This window comes from Calonectris borealis, chromosome Z (genome assembly GCF_964195595.1).
Source record: "Calonectris borealis chromosome Z, bCalBor7.hap1.2, whole genome shotgun sequence".
Classification (NCBI taxonomy): Eukaryota; Metazoa; Chordata; class Aves; order Procellariiformes; family Procellariidae; genus Calonectris; species Calonectris borealis.
The window spans coordinates 73,554,499-73,571,480 of record NC_134352.1 but is presented as its reverse complement, the minus strand read 5'-3'; the positions used below and the strand labels follow the sequence as shown (position 1 = coordinate 73,571,480).

At 41.4% G+C, this 16,982-nt stretch overlaps 1 protein-coding gene across 1 annotated transcript in view; it reads right to left on the bottom strand.

Moving 5' to 3' along the window:
* The window catches only part of RANBP3L (RAN binding protein 3 like), a 35,902-nt gene extending 26,350 nt beyond the window's left edge, over positions 1-9,552 (bottom strand). Inside the window, exon 1 of the mRNA XM_075136630.1 lies at positions 9,000-9,552. Coding sequence (XP_074992731.1) covers positions 9,000-9,303 — 304 coding nt within the window. The 5' untranslated portion in view covers positions 9,304-9,552. The remainder of the gene's footprint in view (positions 1-8,999) is intronic.
* Positions 9,553-16,982: the final 7,430 nt, after the last annotated feature.

Genomic DNA, 16,982 nt, shown 5'->3' with positions numbered 1-16,982 from the left:
TGTGTGAGGATAATACAGAAAGATATGAAGTTCTATGGAGCCAATTCTACCCTCAGGCGTACCTCTTCATTTCTTAGGTATGACTGAGAACAACTTTGGATCCATGTTCTTTTTTTTTTATGAAACATATTTCAGCATACCCTTGCCTCACATGAATTGATTTAGGGTTCACTACTTCTACATCTTACATGACTTCTTCATGCTACTTGGTTTGCTAAGAATGAGACTTCACAGCCCATGCAACTCTAATGGACTAACTTTGGTTGTCAGTGTGAAAGCAGAAGTTGTTTTCACCAATACCAGCAATTAACAACACATTTATTATTCCAATAAATGGCACAATTACAGAGCAAAGAAGGAGACACAAATAGATCTTTTTAGACCACCACATACAGGATTCACCTCATGCTAGCTTGAGATGTCTGTAACGTGCAGTTGATAGAAACAATCAACTTCTGAGCATGAGCATATTTTAGTTGTGTACGTTAGATGAATGGAGACCTAAATGCATGTATTTCTCTCCACGTGTGATAAGGACAGACTAGGGTGACTACTGAGCTGTATGACTGTCCTTTGGCCAGAGAAATCTCACACTTGATATCTTGTTAACTGACATTTGACAGAATATTTACGATATATACATCATTTTTATAACACTGGTTTCCTCTGTTTTATATTAGAATACTTACCTGTTCAACAGAAATATTCATGTGAAAATATATGGATTGATATTTTTGTCTTGGCTTGCTCACCTATCTAAGACCAAACCACTCTAGCATTGGTATCAATTACTTAAAGGTTTAATAAAGCAAGTATCAACCTATCACGGAGGTTTTTAAATTGCTAAATATATATTCGACAACCAAGAAAAAAGTAAACATTGTTAAAATAAATGCTGCGTATATGTAAACTGGGGCAAGAAATATGAAACTATTACTCAAATCCAGTGATATACAGACACAGCAGTAATATTTAACACAGTTTTGCTGTTGTTGAAGTTAATTTTGTATTTACTTGGGTGTTATGTCTGTGCAAAGGACTGAATTTAGCAAACTTGGCATGCTTTGCAATGAAGGTCTGCTTTGTCCTTAATACGAAAAGCAGAAAAAAGTTCACATTGTTCAGCTCCAAAAAAGATAATTCTCTGACACTGAAAGTTGAAGAAAATTTCCATAATCCGGTTGCAGCCGGGGTCCACGGCATGGCATGAGATGGAGCAATTCCACTTCTATTCACTAGAGGGGAGTGGCACACATAAACAATAGTATTTCACTGAAATATGATTTATTCAATATAATAGGCTTTTTTCCCCGTCTCCTTTTAAAAAAGAAAAAAAGCGACTTGTATTCTTATTGAATGAAGGAAAATAGAAAAATCAAAGCATGACTACAGAAACCTTCATATTCTCCACAGTACCTCTCAAAGCTCAGAAGCTAGCAATATTTTTAAGGCACATTTACTATTCCAAAGCATGGAATTAGCAAAGAGTGAATTGCTGTGAAAAAGGCAGTGACTTTCTATCACAGAGTTAACTTTTGCTGCAGCTAAAAGGCTGTAGGGAGTTTGAGGGAATTAGGAAAGTTCACTACAATTTAAACAACAAAATTCCAGTAATAGTTTAAAATCCAGAAGTTCCTGAAGAAAAATTCATAACTGATTAGTTGATTACCAACAGAAACATGTGAAGCTAGCGTATAATGGTACCTATTAAAAATAAATATGCGTATTTTTATATTGTAGTAAATATAAAAGATATATCCCATCAAATGCTTTTGGGCAAAAGGGAAAACTTTCTTGCTGTCAGTAGATTTAGTCAGAGGTTGCTGATGCTGCCACATTATTTATCATTCTTACGGTTCTGTATTGCTTCTACCCAAATCGATTTTTGAAATTCCTGAAAAGTATTCCACACAGCTCATCAGTTGTATCTTCACTCCTCAATCAGGCCATTCATAACAGAGTTTTAAAAATACATTTGTGTTAACTGTATATGTATCCTACACATCAATTTCCAATTACATTTTAAACTTCTCAGATATTTAAGCACAAAATATCTGCAGCTGATCCCCACAGAAAAAACAATGCAGAATTACTTGTGGATGTAACACGAGGCCATCCAGGAGCTACCACAATCGTGTCAACATACTAATTTTAACACTGTGAGCAACTTTGCATTTCTCTCTTTCATTTTCTGCACTAAGATCGCCGCTGCCATGGTGAATGGCTCTGTGCTGCCCTTCTGCACCCCACGCTCTCAGCAGCGGCGGGGGGCACCCAGCCAGGCAGTGCCTGACTCTGTCCCAGGGAAGGGACCGCAGCAGCCAAGGCTGGTGCACGCAGGCGCGGAGGGATGGGAATGGGGTGGGCTGGAGCCGCCCCTCCTTCTCATCACCAACAGGACACAGAGACAGGCTGGCTAGTGCCTGGTTAAGACTGGGCCGCTCCAGTCCTCAGCAGCTTGGTACTTGTGGATAAAAGAGGCTGTTGGAAGAGTTACCCAAAAAACTTGCCAAATGGGCTGCCTCTGGCGCAGGGACTGGAATAATCCACCAGTCTCAGCCAAGAGTCCAGACACAGAACCTGTCTGTCTGCCCACGAACCGTCACCACAGATTGGGCTCTCTTTGCCTCACTTCCTCAGTTCCTCTGAAGCTGCTGAATTAGAAAGGTCTTTGCCTAATGTTTGCTGCATTCGGAGCTCAACAATAAGCCCTTGCCCAGAAGACACCTTGGAAATCTCCAGTTCCCTCGTCTGAGATCTTACCTGCAGGGCCTCCTGGCTCCAGCCTCCTGTGCTGCACAGAAGCACTGTCAAGCGTGCTCTGACCGGAGCTCCCCGCCACAGAAGGCACCGGGCCTCAGGCCTGGAGCTGCTCTGCTCTGCTCTGCATCCCCGCTCCGTCGCTCTGCTCGGCGCTCTGCCTAGCACTGTACGTGCAGGCACTTGGCAGATTATGGTCATTCATATGCCCAGATGGAGACTGCATTTATAGAGTTCCATTTGAAAGAAGATAGAGGGGCATTTTGGGAAAAATGATTGCTGGCTGCTGCCTAAGCCTAGGAAGTACTAGTCAGAATGACATAGAAGAAATAATTTAAAATGGCTTTCACCAACTTTCTTTGTATCCCACAAGCCAGCATTGTCCCTGAGGTGTATGGGTTCTTCAGCCTTTGCTACGACATGGCACACTTCACTTTTATTGCTATTGCTTTTCCTGAAGCTGTATAAACTTTACAAATACATACATTAAAACATAAGCGGGTGTGAAAATTTTAGAGTTGTTATTATTATTGCTCCATCTTGCCCCGAGAACAGATAAATCATCCTTAATCTTTGAGGGCTAATGACACAGTGGAGGGAATATAAGCCCAAATGTCTCTCCAATTTTCAGGCAGTCATATGTCTGAAGTCATATGTCAAAAGTGGCTGGCAGCGCTGTGGCTCTATTCCTCCCAAAGTGAAGCAAAACCACCTCAAATCTTTAAGAGGATAAGATAGGAATTCGTGATCTCAATAAAAGTTTTTTACTTCTGACTTTTAAACAGTTAATTTTTACATTTTCAAATTCAAAAGAAAACAATTTTTGTTCCATCTTCACCATTACCAAACTTGCCAGAAGTCTGAAAACATATTAATTGAATACCAAATACTTTCACATTTTTGTATCTCAAGTTAGGAACCTACATCTATAAAAAATAACAGGAGAAGGTTTTATATCACTCAGGATGGCTGACTCCAGTGAAAGCTGTGAGTGTTCATCAAATCTAAAAATCAAATTGATTTTATATATGCATTAAAGTGCTAAAATGCAGGCATGAGAGTTTGACAGCAATTACAGTTCTTGCATGTGAATTATATTTTTCTCCTCCAGTCTTAGCAAGGTACACTATTGTAGAAAGGAAGTACAGAAACTGATTTTCTCATTCAAATTTGTGTTCTGTGCAAATCCATTTCATTCGTTAGTGATCCCTTTAGGTAATGACAAAACTGAGTAACTGTTTAAGGAATTAGGCTTTCTATGGTGTCAGAGGTATGCAACATCACCCAGAGTTTTAAATTCCTGCTCAATGACTAGACAATACCTTCTTCAGGGACTAGCCAGTCAGTGTTGAAGAAAGCTGTAAATATTTTTCCAGCAAATTAACCTAATACCTTATAAAATGTAAGTTTAGACACTTTACATGGTGTATTAGATTTCTGCTTCGTATTAGATTTTAAAATTAGGCTTAACTGAAAGCCATATGAAAAACTGTACTTCAACGATTTCACCACAGAGCTGGCAATAGGGGTTTTTATTCTATTTGTCAATTGAGCACCATTGACCAGTTAAGTGGCAGGATTCTCACGTCTCTGACAGCTTCATACAGAGAATTTCTTTACAGATGCCAATCCACTGGATTTTGCCTTAGCTTCTACTATTCCCACAACTTTATATATTATTTGCATAGCTCTTTACAAATAACTACCAATCCTGCTATCAGATATTTCAGATTGGCTTAGCCACAAAACTGAACCCTTCACACAAAACCTGAAAAAAACCCACCCAGTAGTTCGTAACTGCCAACAAAGATGTAACATTGATAACAAAAGTTGACTTGTAAGAAATAACATTTTTCTCGTAATTCCTTAAATTAAAATAACAACTTGTACCTCTTTGGCTTTTGTAGCAATCCCACTTGCACCTCATAGGAAAAGTTTTAGTTCTGAAACAGAAACTACAATTTTTACTTCACACAGTAAAAAAAAAAAAAGAAAATAACTTCTTAATCAAAGATCAGTTTCTCAAATAGAAGAAGATTCTGGAAAATTGTATAATCTCCAAGTAATGTCATTGGCTTACAAAACCTTTAACTGCATCCAGCTTTCCCTCACAATATCCTAGTAAGCGTTTACACAACACACAAAAACTACTACATGAAAATTTATAATCAGATTATATTTTTTTCCTATCAAAAGATACGACTATAAAATAGTATTAGCAAGTTTCTGTGCTCTGATATGCTATAGCATGAATTTCATTAGCTTTGTATATTACTGCTATAATTTGCAAAAATAAAAGGAGAAATACTTCTGCATTTTGATGTTACAGCTTAGATTGCTGGTTCCCAAGTCACAGAACTCAAACCAAATGAAGTTAAGCAATAACAACAAATTCTTGCACATAACATTGCCGTTTTGTTTGTTTTACATAAAATTAGCTCAACGGGAACATGTAATTGGGAAGATGTTGAGAAGAAAAGTAGATTTACTGTGACTTTAGTTGCGACATCCCCAGATGTAGTTTTACATTACTAAAATACTATGAAAAAAAACGAAGGGAGAGCTTTGCCTCTGCCATTTATGAATATATGCCATTTATAGCTATTACTTGAAAAAAAAAAAAGACAAAATATTGTGCCTGGTACTTTGTGGCAATATACATGAAGAAAAAGAAAGCAACAATGGACTAGCATGTAAGTGGAAGACATGGATCCAGAAATTAGTATAGTTCCATTAAAAAAAAGAAAGGAATTATTTTGACTATGCTAACTGATGATCTGTCCATTAACATGTTGCTCAAGGAGCATCAGAGTTAAACTATGTACAACCAATTTTTGTTCAATATGCTGCGAAGACATAGAAAACTACCTATACTTCAGATAATAAAACTGCAATAATGGGCAGAAGACAAATACATATAGTGAAAATATGCAGTAGGATAAATTAACAAAATGCTTTGCTACCCAAGCTTGGACTTATGGTTAAATATTGTTTCTGGTTTTTGATACAAAAAGACATCTGTCAGTATTTCCAGAGATGGACGATTTTCATCTAAAAAGAGGTGAAAAAATAATAAAAACCTTCTGGCTAAGAACAGGATTTGCCAAACCTGCAGTAGAATTGCAGTTCCTGTTTTATAAATACTCACTGAACTTTGCAACATAAAATAGAGTCAGTTCTCAGCCAAGGGAGAGTGCAACAAAGCTGCCAGCCAACATCTCAGGTCCCTCACTGACCTCACTACGTAAGCCAGGCTGTCCTCTGCCAAAACTTAAACAAGGAAGGTGATACAAGGCAAAATAGGGATGTCCTAGAACAGTACTTTAGGCACCCAACTTAATAAAATTGACCAATTTTAAGATGTACAGAAAAAGCTTTTAAAAATTTCGCATTGCTGATCCTGAGTAATAGGAATGCTTCTGGAAGCTCAGTTGAGCAGTTGAGAACACCAGTGGAATTCACAAGCACAGCTGGCTGCTCAACACCTTTGAAAAATCAGGTCACTTATTTAAGACTCTGAATATGGACCTGGAAACCTACTTTTAGATTCTCGTTTCTTATGCTTCACACTTTTGATTTCTGCTTATGAAGTATATTCAGTACTTTCTAGGACTACGCCCTTAAAAATTAAGATCAGTTTTAATGCCAAGATGTCAGGATTTTCCAAGCAAATTTATATCACTTTTTTTTGTGAAGACATTGTGAGACAAGATTGGTTAATTCATTTGCATCTAAATCCATTATACGTACATGGTGGGTTTTTTTAATTGGTAACCACTAAAAACAAAATGGGAAAATAAAACAGTGTCATAAATCAAATGGAATTCTAATCTGGTCAAATCTCCAATGCTAATCAGAAGAGTTTTCCATACACAGAGGTACCAGAGACATGTTGCTATACAGGCAACAAATTTTCCAAGTTCAGTATCTTATTCATACTTCCAGACTTGTAAGCTAATTGAATTTTTTCTTTTAGAATACTCTTCTATTGAAGGGTGTCAGTGAATCAATAAATTTGCAACAAGTTGTCATGAATCCTGATTTTTCAAAAATGTTCAATAGAAATTGTTCTAAATAATTGGTCCAAACCCATGCTGAAGTGTTTTATGAGAAGAAATAGTTTCAGCATTATTAAAATAAAGTACTTCAAACATATTGAGATGAAATTTTGGACAAAGCCTTTCGTTTTTTGAAAAACAACGTTGTTCAGAATTTTGTTTCTAGAGAACTTAAACATATGCAACAGACATAGCAAAACAAAACAAACAAGCTATGCTTGCTACAGACGTGACTGTACTTCAGTGGCCCATGAAGAGATTGCTGAACACAGCACTGCATGCTGTTCAAACACTCTGTATTAAATACGAAGTGTACGTTGCTTATCTTGGGTTCAGATCGCATCCTGTAAATACAGTTTGGGGAACTGATAAATAACTTCATACATCCCTGTTTGGATCAACAGAGAGTACATCGTCAAAGAAGTGAGTTTCCATTTCGTAGTCAGAAAGAGGAAAGGAAAAGTTCATCCAACTGACTATTGTGAAATAAAATTTCTGGAAGAATTTGTCCTAGGACAGCTTTACTGTACTGTTAAGACTCCCATCTTGCACATTCTTTGTCACATAAATAGTTCATAACCCACATAAATAATTTCACTGTCATCAGTGAGGCCAGTTATGAGAGCAAGGATTCTTCATCCAGGCATAGTTGTGCAGAATCAGGCCCTAACTTTCTAAGGCATGCTCACCCTCTCTCCAGTCACTCTTCTCAATGCTATAGATTCTAAAGACAGTTTTCTTGATCAGTGTGGAATGGGTTCTTCTACCCAAACAATTCCATTTACTACTCCTAGCTCCCACTGGGTGTTTATAGCATGCCATATGAGATTTAAAAATTAACATACTGCTCTTCAGCCATGGAAACTCAGCTGACAGCCTGCAAAAATGTTTATAAATACAGCATATGTCACACCCATTCATCTTTGTAGAGCACAGTCCTTGTCTTTATATGGGCAAGACACAAATAGGCATTAAAACAACAAAAAAAATCTATCCCAGCAATACTTCAGCATAATTTCTGAGAGAAATGCAAGCCAGTTGGCTTTATTTCAAACATCAGAGTGAAGAAAGTATTTTGGGGAGTCTTATCACTACAGTGTAATTCTAGCAGTGATGCAATGCCAGAAGTAACCATGTTACTAGACCCGCGGGACTGTGCCAAAGTATGTAACCAAAAATTGTTTTATAAACACTGAAATTTCCAACATCCCAGTGCTCAGCATTTTCAATCTATCATAAAATCCTCAATGCAAGGGCATTGTAGCAATACTAAATTTCATAAATCCCTACAAAATAGCATAGAAGTAACACTTGGGTTTTCTGTGCAGAAATTGAACTGTACAGGTAATAAGGCCATAATCCAACAACACTCACACATCCTTAATTTTTAGGCATGTAAGTAAATTGGACTACGTGTGCTCAACACTGAGCACAAACTGAAAGGCTGGTTAACTGTATCAGTCATAACATCAGGTTCAGACCTTGAAAGCGCATGCTTCCTCTTGCTGTTTTGGGTTCATTCATCAACCTGCGTGGTAAAAAATGGTTGGTGGCATCATCTGCAACATGTCCTTAATATTAGCACTTGTTTCTTTTTGCATCCTCTTAAAAAATGTTACTATTGCAATTTCATATAAATCAGTCTCGATTCTTGGCCCTCCTCACTATCTAGATGATAAAGGATTTTGTCCACCTCTGTAGTCATGCGTTTCTCTGAGGAGCTAGAGTGGGCCAGTTTTGCTCTCAGTGCCCAGGTGTGCAGGGCAGGGCAGGAACGGCCAGGAAAGTGAGCGCTGTTCCCAGGTATGGCCAGGAAAGCAAGCGCTGTTCCCACCTGCTGTCAGGCCCAGCATTTTGGAAAGCTGCAGAAAGTTCAAATGACAGGGGAGTCAACACTCTTAGAAACACAGAGAGACTACTTACGGGTGCTCTACAAGTAAAACCCCAAACATACACTATCTGGTAGTGACTTTTCTTCAGCTAAAATACAAATTGGAGATTCCTGACAGATTACCGCTAAAAACTTGCAATAAAGAAACTACAGCCAGCCAAGCTCGTTTTGCATCACCAACAGCACTGTTACCAACCGAGCACATTCTTTGTGTTTATCCCATTCCCCAGAAACCTCCTTGCAGGGGGAACACAGGAGACATGCAAAAGATAATAGCCAACAAAACCTACCTGTACAGCATTCCTCCTTGGGATTTAACTTGCCACTACAGGAGCTGGGGCAGGGCCTGCGGGCGGTCTGTGCCTGCAGGCGAGCAGCTTGGTGCAGAGCCCAGGGGTCACTGGGCCAGCCTCTTCTTTTGGGGAGGTCTGGCTTAGCCTTCCCACCGTGCCCAGATCTGACTGAAAAGTCATAGCCTGCACAGGAGCACCGTATACCTGTGTATAAAACATTGCCTTTGCAAGCAGGAATTGGCTGGTTTCTCATTATAAGGTCCTCAGAAGTACCTTTTTTTATATATATATATGTAATCATATATGCATATATATTATATATATATAAGCCGTAGTTGGGTCTAGACTTTGGATTTAGCCTTAACAGCGGTTCCCTAGGTCACTCCCCCTCAAAATTAGTCCGCAGAGGCCCCGCGACGAGCAGCCCGCGCAGCCGCCACTGAACGGCCAAAGGCCGGGCCGCCGCCAACGGCCAGGGGCGCCGCGGGACGCCGCCCGCCGGGCAGCGCTTCGGCGGAGCGAGCGGCGTCAGCTGCGGCGGCCCGCGGGGGAGTGAGGCCGCGCCGGCGCTGCAGTGACAGCTCCGGGAAAGCTCTCAGCGGGGGCCGGCCGTTGGGAGGGGACATGGAAAGCCGGGCACATTAACATAAGAGGGCGGGCGGGGAAGCGGTTGGAGTGGCTGTGCGTGGTGTTTACCGGCAACGGCTGGGAGAACGCGGGGGGGGCGGGGGGTTCAGTCACCGGTGGGCGCAGCGGCCTGTGCCAGGCGGGGAGGGCCGGGGTCGCCCGCGACCCCCTCTGCGGAGCGGGGGCCCCGGAGGGACAGGCTGGCGGCTTCCGCGGCTTACGGTTGTTAGTGCCCGTTGGCGGCGGAGGCAGCGGGCAGGGCTGGGCTGCCCGCGGGCGCGGCCGTGGCGGCGGCCGGGAAGCACTGCCGGGGCTGGCTCGGTTCCTGACGCGGTGAACTACCCCCCCGAGGGTTGCTGCAGCTGCTGTCCCGCTGCTCCGCAGGCCGCCGAACAGACGTTCATGATCCCAGTAGCTGCCCGGCGGCCCTGAGGGGACGGACCCTACAGGGCTTTCACCACGTTGCGAGGGCTGAACGCCGTCGTCCCCCAGCGCCTCCAGCCCGGGAACGGGCGGCGGAAGGCCGGCAGCTGCCCGTGGCGGCTGCTCACGGCGTGGGCCGAAGAAGCTGGGGCTGGCAGCCCGCGGGCTCGGACCGGCCCCGGAGGACAGAGGCCTGCGGGGAGCGCCCCCTGGCGGCGCTACCGGCGCACACGTCCCCTCGGCCGGCCGCTCCCCCGTGACCGGTCGGTCGAAACACAGCGTGTCGTAAAAAGGCAGCCGAGCCCCTTACAAACACCGGTGCTGCTGCCTAGTCGGTGGTTTCATCGTGAAGGACCTACATTTTCCCTTCCAGTGGCATTGTAGATTTTGCTTAGCAGTTGTCTCCTTTGATACTGCACTTGGTATTGATTTTGGGGGCTTTTTGTTTTCAAAAAGAAGACGAAATACCAAGCAAAGTGGCCAGGCACTATGATTATTCCCATGCTGACATGAATGAAATGCAGTGTCACCAAAAAAAGGTATTATGGTCCCCTCCTTCCAGGTGCGCTCTGCAGCAAGTTTATAAAGCCTAGCCTGTGTCTCCCATTGTTCAGTTAAATGGTAACAGTCCCAAATTCTTCAAATGGGAGCAATTTCAGGCCATTATATTGCAGGCCTGATGTTAAACTGCCTCTAATCCTAATAGTTCAAGACAAAAAGGTAGGAATTTGCTAAAAGTGCATCAGAACCGAACATCTAATCTAGTTTCTCCGCACAGCTAGTATCAGATGCTTCACAGAAAAAGATGCAAGAAGTCCAAGAGCAGGCCGACATTGAGTAATTTTCCCTCATTAGAACCCCAGTGTATGTTGGCATAAATCCTGAAGTGTGTCCTTTTACCCCTACTGCAATAGAATCATAGAAACATTTAGGTTGGAAGGGACCTTTAAGATCATCGAGTCCAATCGTTAACCTAACACTGCCAACTCCACCACAAAACCATGCCTCTAAGCACCACATCTACCCGTCTTTTAAATACTTCCAGGGATGGTGACTCAATCACTTCCCTGGGCAGCCTGGTCCAATGCTTGACAACCCTTTTGGTGAAGCAATTTTTCCTAATATCCAATCTAAACCTCCCTTGGCACAACTTGAGGCCGTTTCCTCTCGTCCTAACACTAGGTACTTGGGAGAAGAGACCAACACCCACCTCGCTACAACCTCCTTTCAGGTAGTTGTAGAGCGCGATGAGGTCTCCCCTCAGCCTCCTCTTCTCCAGGCTAAACAGTCCCAGTTCCCTCAGCTGCTCCTCATAAGAGTTGTTCTCCAGGCCCTTCACCAGCTTCGTTGCCCTTCTCTGGACATGCTCCAGCACCTCAGTGTCTTTCTTGTAGTGAGGGGCCCAAAACTGAGGTGGGCACCCTCAGCCTTAACTGTTAGTACCAAGTATTTTTTGTGAACTCCAATTAAATGTGCAGCCTCTGTCTAAACCTTACCAAACCCTTGACTTCATGGGTGCATTATGCCAGCAAGTTCCACAGTCACTGTATTGCGTGAAGAACTATATGCCATTTTTGATTTTGCAAATTTTCAGTTTCAGTTCAATACTGCCTTGTTACTGGTAGGTGCACAGTCCCGTTCTAGCTTCTGAACAACGTTTCATTGTTTTATACTTTTATCACGTATTCTATTCATCTTCTGAGATAAACTGTTCAAAACTTTTCAGTCATTATTCCTCTGAGAATTGCTCCTGCTTCCGTTGCAGCTCTCGAGCCTCGAATTCCAGAACATCCTTCTCTGGACTGAGGTGGCCCACAGCCAACATTGCAGAAAAGGCAACGGCACAGGGCTATGCCTGATTTCTCCAGAATTATTTTTCATTCTCTTCCACAAGTTTCCTAACATCTCATTTTTCTGTCATATTGCAGATTGAGCAAAGCTGTTATCACACTGTTTGGCGTCATGCCCAATTCCATTTTTTGAGATTATCAAAGAGTTAATTTAGAATCCCATAACATGTATTTATAAAGGATTTTTTCTTCAAGACAGTAATTTGTTATTAGTATTATGTCATTAGTCATAGTATTTGCCATTTTAGTGACTATTCATTTAGAGTGGAAGACTTCTTAACTTCTTCCACGTCTTCTCTCAACTAACTGACTTAAATAACTCATTTGCCAATGTTGCTGCTGGATTGTTGGCCCCTGTCCAATTCATCTACTCTAGAGGCCTTAATATGAAAATGGTTTTTCATCTCTGCTCATAAAGCTAATATTTCTTTCTACTTTCTCTCCCTATCTCTTGGGTAGCTTTTTAGTTATGTTAATATTTGGTCTAATCCCAAGAATATTTAGTTGTGGGCTAACTTTAGACTTACAAATGTCTAAATAATTGACATAACTGCTTTTTTTTAATCTACTACATACTGATTTCTGCCAAATAAATGATATCTTAGAAATTGAATACTAATAAATTGGTGATACATTTTCTTCTGTGTGTTCATACATAGTGATCTACAGATTTTCTAGGTACTCAGAGTTTTTAATTGTGCTTACATACATGCATATTGCATATGCATACAGTCTTACTGTGTATTCTACTACAGGATCAAGACCCTTATGCTTTCGGAGAACAATCTGAATAATATGGTGAATAAAGACATAAATCAACAGACCGTTTGCATGTTGGAAGATGCTGAGTGCTTTGTGTTCCTGATCGATGTGTCTAATATACCTTAAAAAGAAGAGGTTTTATATGTTGTATTGCTAACTTGGCTGAGTTGAAACTCTTAATCCTATGGGCCAATTTTAGAAGGTCAATTCTAAACAACCGTAAACTAACTTATTTTGAGTGCAGTGATTTTTAGGGCATCTTTCTTGCTCTTTTTGAGCAAGCTGCTTCTGAATTCAGCTTGAGTTGCAGTTGATCTGAAGATCAGGACATTGTAATTTGACATTAAAATTATTGTCTTTTGAAAAACGAGTGTAAAAAATTGTTTTTGCTCTTAAAATGAGGGCACTGGTACTTCTTTACGTTCAAAAATCTGTAAAGGTCACAGAGGGTAGCAACAACTTGCAGGAGTCTCAAAATGTACTGAAACCGACCTAATAGTTCTGAACATTCTGTTCTTGCTGGGCATTGTTTTGGGTTCTGTTGTGATCAGTGTGTAATCAACCTTCCCTATGGCAACTTATTATTGTAAAACCCATTTAAAATACTGTAAATAAGTGTATTTAAACACTAAGTGTGGCCAAGTAAAATGAAAGTCTGAGTTTAGAGGTGTATGAAATTAAATGTGATTTTTTAATATCAAACATGAGCTTGATTTGTAATCTAAAGCCCTAGTATCCTAGAACATTTGGAAAACTTGGATCCAGAGGCAGATCGTGGTCTCAGCTTTGCGGATGGGGCCCATTCCTAGCTGAGAGAATGTTTTCTTCATATATGATCTACATTGGATCACATTAAATTTTTACATTTAGACCTGAAAAATCTAAACAATTTAATGGCTGAATTTACAGACATTTTCCTGACTTACATTTTACCAACTTAATTTAAAAATTATGCATTGCTCCAGCTTAGCTTAACTTTTGGCCCATACTTGTTCAAAACACTTACAAATATTAGAATGCATTAGTTGAACTTAAGTGAGTTTAAAATGTTGTAAAACTGCAGAAAAGGCAAGATTTACATGGTGTTACATTTCATTGTCAGTATGTTGGTTTATATATCTCCAGGTAGAGATCCCAAAAACTCAGGATATTTCAAAATGTAAAATAACACAACTTATATAGTAGTAAAAAAAAATGCCCAACAAATCTAATCTAATGTTTAAGTTTTCTCCGTAGAATCACAGAAACGACAAACATGCAACCGTAAAATTATAACCGCAAATGTGATGAGAAATACTCCAGTTCCTCCAAAAACAAGCTCTGAATATTTCAACTTCATTTGTTTTTCATGTTTCCATTGCTTTGATGTGAATTATGCTTTGATGCTTTTCACAATGTGAAGAGTTGTAATTAATTTTTCCTCACACTGTAGCTTTTCTTCTTTGCTCAGTAAGACTCGATTTGGCCATGCCTTTCAAACACCTACATTTTGTTTGAAAATGCAACAATTATCTATCTCCATGTTTCAGTCTCTGATTCTGAATGTCTCTTTCCACTGTAGTAGAAAAATGCTTTGTTTCTAGAGGTCTTATTTTTGTCAGTTAAATTGAACATTCAGAAGAAAAATGCTAAGGGCCAGAATCCTGCTTCCTGCCAAGTGATATGGTAGGTGTAGAGGAAGGAAGCAGAGCAAAGCGTGCACAGCCCACACTGCTGTCCCGCTCTGCGTGCTGCCGTCACTGCTACCCCTTCCCTGGCATTGCCTGTTGGAATAACCTGGAACCTGCGGCCCATTTTGTATCAGTGACAGGAGTCCCTCCAAAATCCGTGGGTTTGAATGGTCACAAAGAACACAGGATTCTTAGTCTTTTTTATGCATGCAATTATTACTATCTAGGGACACCTTTGAAATAAAACATACAAAGAATGACCTCCTCAGCCATGTGATTGCTGAGCACACTGAGATCAGCCCGCAGAAGGCACCAGCCCTGACAGCAACAGAAAGTCTGCAGTGAAAACAGCTGCACTGGCTGACAATCAACAGATGCAGATGTTTGAAATGAATCCCTGTGACTCCCTATGACAGATTTTATAGAATCCTTTGGGATCATTAGATGTCCCTAACTACAACTGCTGGAAAAGGAGGGAGTATTCTGGAGAAGCATCACATTGGCTTGTCCTGTTCTCAGCTTCAGCATCTATTGCTGGCCACTGCTGAAGAGAGAATACTGTGGTCCAAGCCAGCATCGCCATTCTCATATCCTTGTGTTAATACCATACTCATTTTCCGTACAGAACTCCTTCAAATAATAAAATCTTTAATGCACTGTGACAGCCAAGTGAGTGCAGAATATCATCTGAAACTGTAAACTAAAAGTGAAAAAAGGCAAAATAATTTGTTTGGAAATCATAAAGCACACATATCCTGTACTTTTGACATTTCATCTATGAAAATGTAAGTTAACCAACAGTTAGCTTCGCCATAAGTAGTTTTTCATCACATCATGATAAAATCAATTTTGGATTAAGAGAGATAAAAGTAAAAAGCAGAGAAGTTAGCTGTGCTATAGTCTTAGCTAGGTCACAAGGTAAATTCCTTATTCCTTCAAGCCTCCAAATGCTGCAAGGTTCTTTTGTAGACAAAGTAACTATGAACTCTAGACCAAAGACATTGTAATCTAATTATGAGTCTAACAGTTTTGTGAACACTCAATTCTAACAAACAAAACCAAGTGTTTGCAATTAGTGTTCAGTCAAAGTCCTGAAAATGCCTGCATGTGTCCTGCTGTCATTGGCAGGGCTGGCACTCTCCCCTGCAGATCTCTTCCTCTCATTAAACAGAACCTCCAAGAATAGCACAGATTTTGTGAATGTCAGCATGATGCACTCACATGACTCCTATTTCTCCAAAGATAACCTCTGAGAATTCCCTATTTAACATGAATAAAGCAAGCACAATACATTCATTTTAATTTTCAGATATATTAATTACTCAACCAAAAGGCACCTATCCCATGCTTTAGCACTCTCCACTTACTAAAATTTTAGGAGGGAATATGATTCATATCATAGTATCTGTCACCTTGCCCCCCACCCTCATGAACAAATATAGTCTATAACGCCACCCCACAGTTGCGACATTTCTGTTCTTCACATCTAAACAATAAAAGAATGGACATGAGATTTTGTAACAGCCGACATCTAGTTTCAAGGAATAAATACTTAAAAAGCAGTTTTCTTAGTTGTCCTCATTGTCCTTTACTAATTTCCCATAACACGGAGTTTACACTCTGCTCAGTTTGGCTAGTGCAGTGGCGCATTTTATTGATCTTTAACCCCTTCCTGCTTTTCTTTTCTCAGACCAGTTTCAATGCTGTATTTGAGAGGGGTCTGCGTGCCAGAATTTCTGGCCTGCCTGTCTGTTCAGTTGCGTGGTAAAACAGCTGAACAGAGGGGAGCGCAGTGAGGTAACTGAGTACCTACCTGTTCTCCTTTCACCTGCCCCAAAGGCAAGGACAACTAGAGCCAGAGTTGCAACACACCCGGCCTTTGAATGGGAAGGAGGCATGAAGGTGGTGAGAGAGCGCATGTTGCTGCCCGCTCTAGTTGCTGCTTATGCAGATGGGGAGAGCTGCTGGCTGGATGTTTACAGCAGCCTCAGGGCTGGTAAGGGAGATCTAGCTCCTAACTTGGGCAGAGTCACACAGAAGGACAGGGCTCTGAGCCCTGCTGGGTCACTTAGCACAGCTGCCTGACGAGGCATTAGGAGGAGGTACAAAGCTTGGTGAAGACTGCTGAAACTAGAGAGGGATGTGTTTGGCAGTAAGTTGACATGTCGTGGTTTAACCCCAGCCAAGTAAATAACCCCACGCAGCCGCTGGCTCACCCCTCCCCACCTCCAGTGGGATGGGGGAGAGAATCGGGAGGGCACAAGTAGGAAAGCTCCTGGGTTGAAATAAAAACAGTTTAATAATTGAAATAAAATGACGTAGAACAGTAATAATAACAATGAGAACAACAACAATAACAGAATACACAAAGCAGGCGATGCACAATGCAACCGCTCACCGACCGCCGACCGCGTGTCACGAACGGGGGCTGAGCCCCCCACCCCCCCCACCCCCCCCAGTTTTTATATTGAGCATGATGTCACATGGTATAGAATACCCCATTGGCCAGCTGGGTCCACCACCCCGGCTGTGCTCCCCCTCCCTGGTGCAAGCACCACCCAGCAACAGCCAAAACATCAATGGGCCCTCAACGCTCCTTTCACACCGAACCCAAAACACAGCACACCCCCCAAGCTACTGGGAAGAAA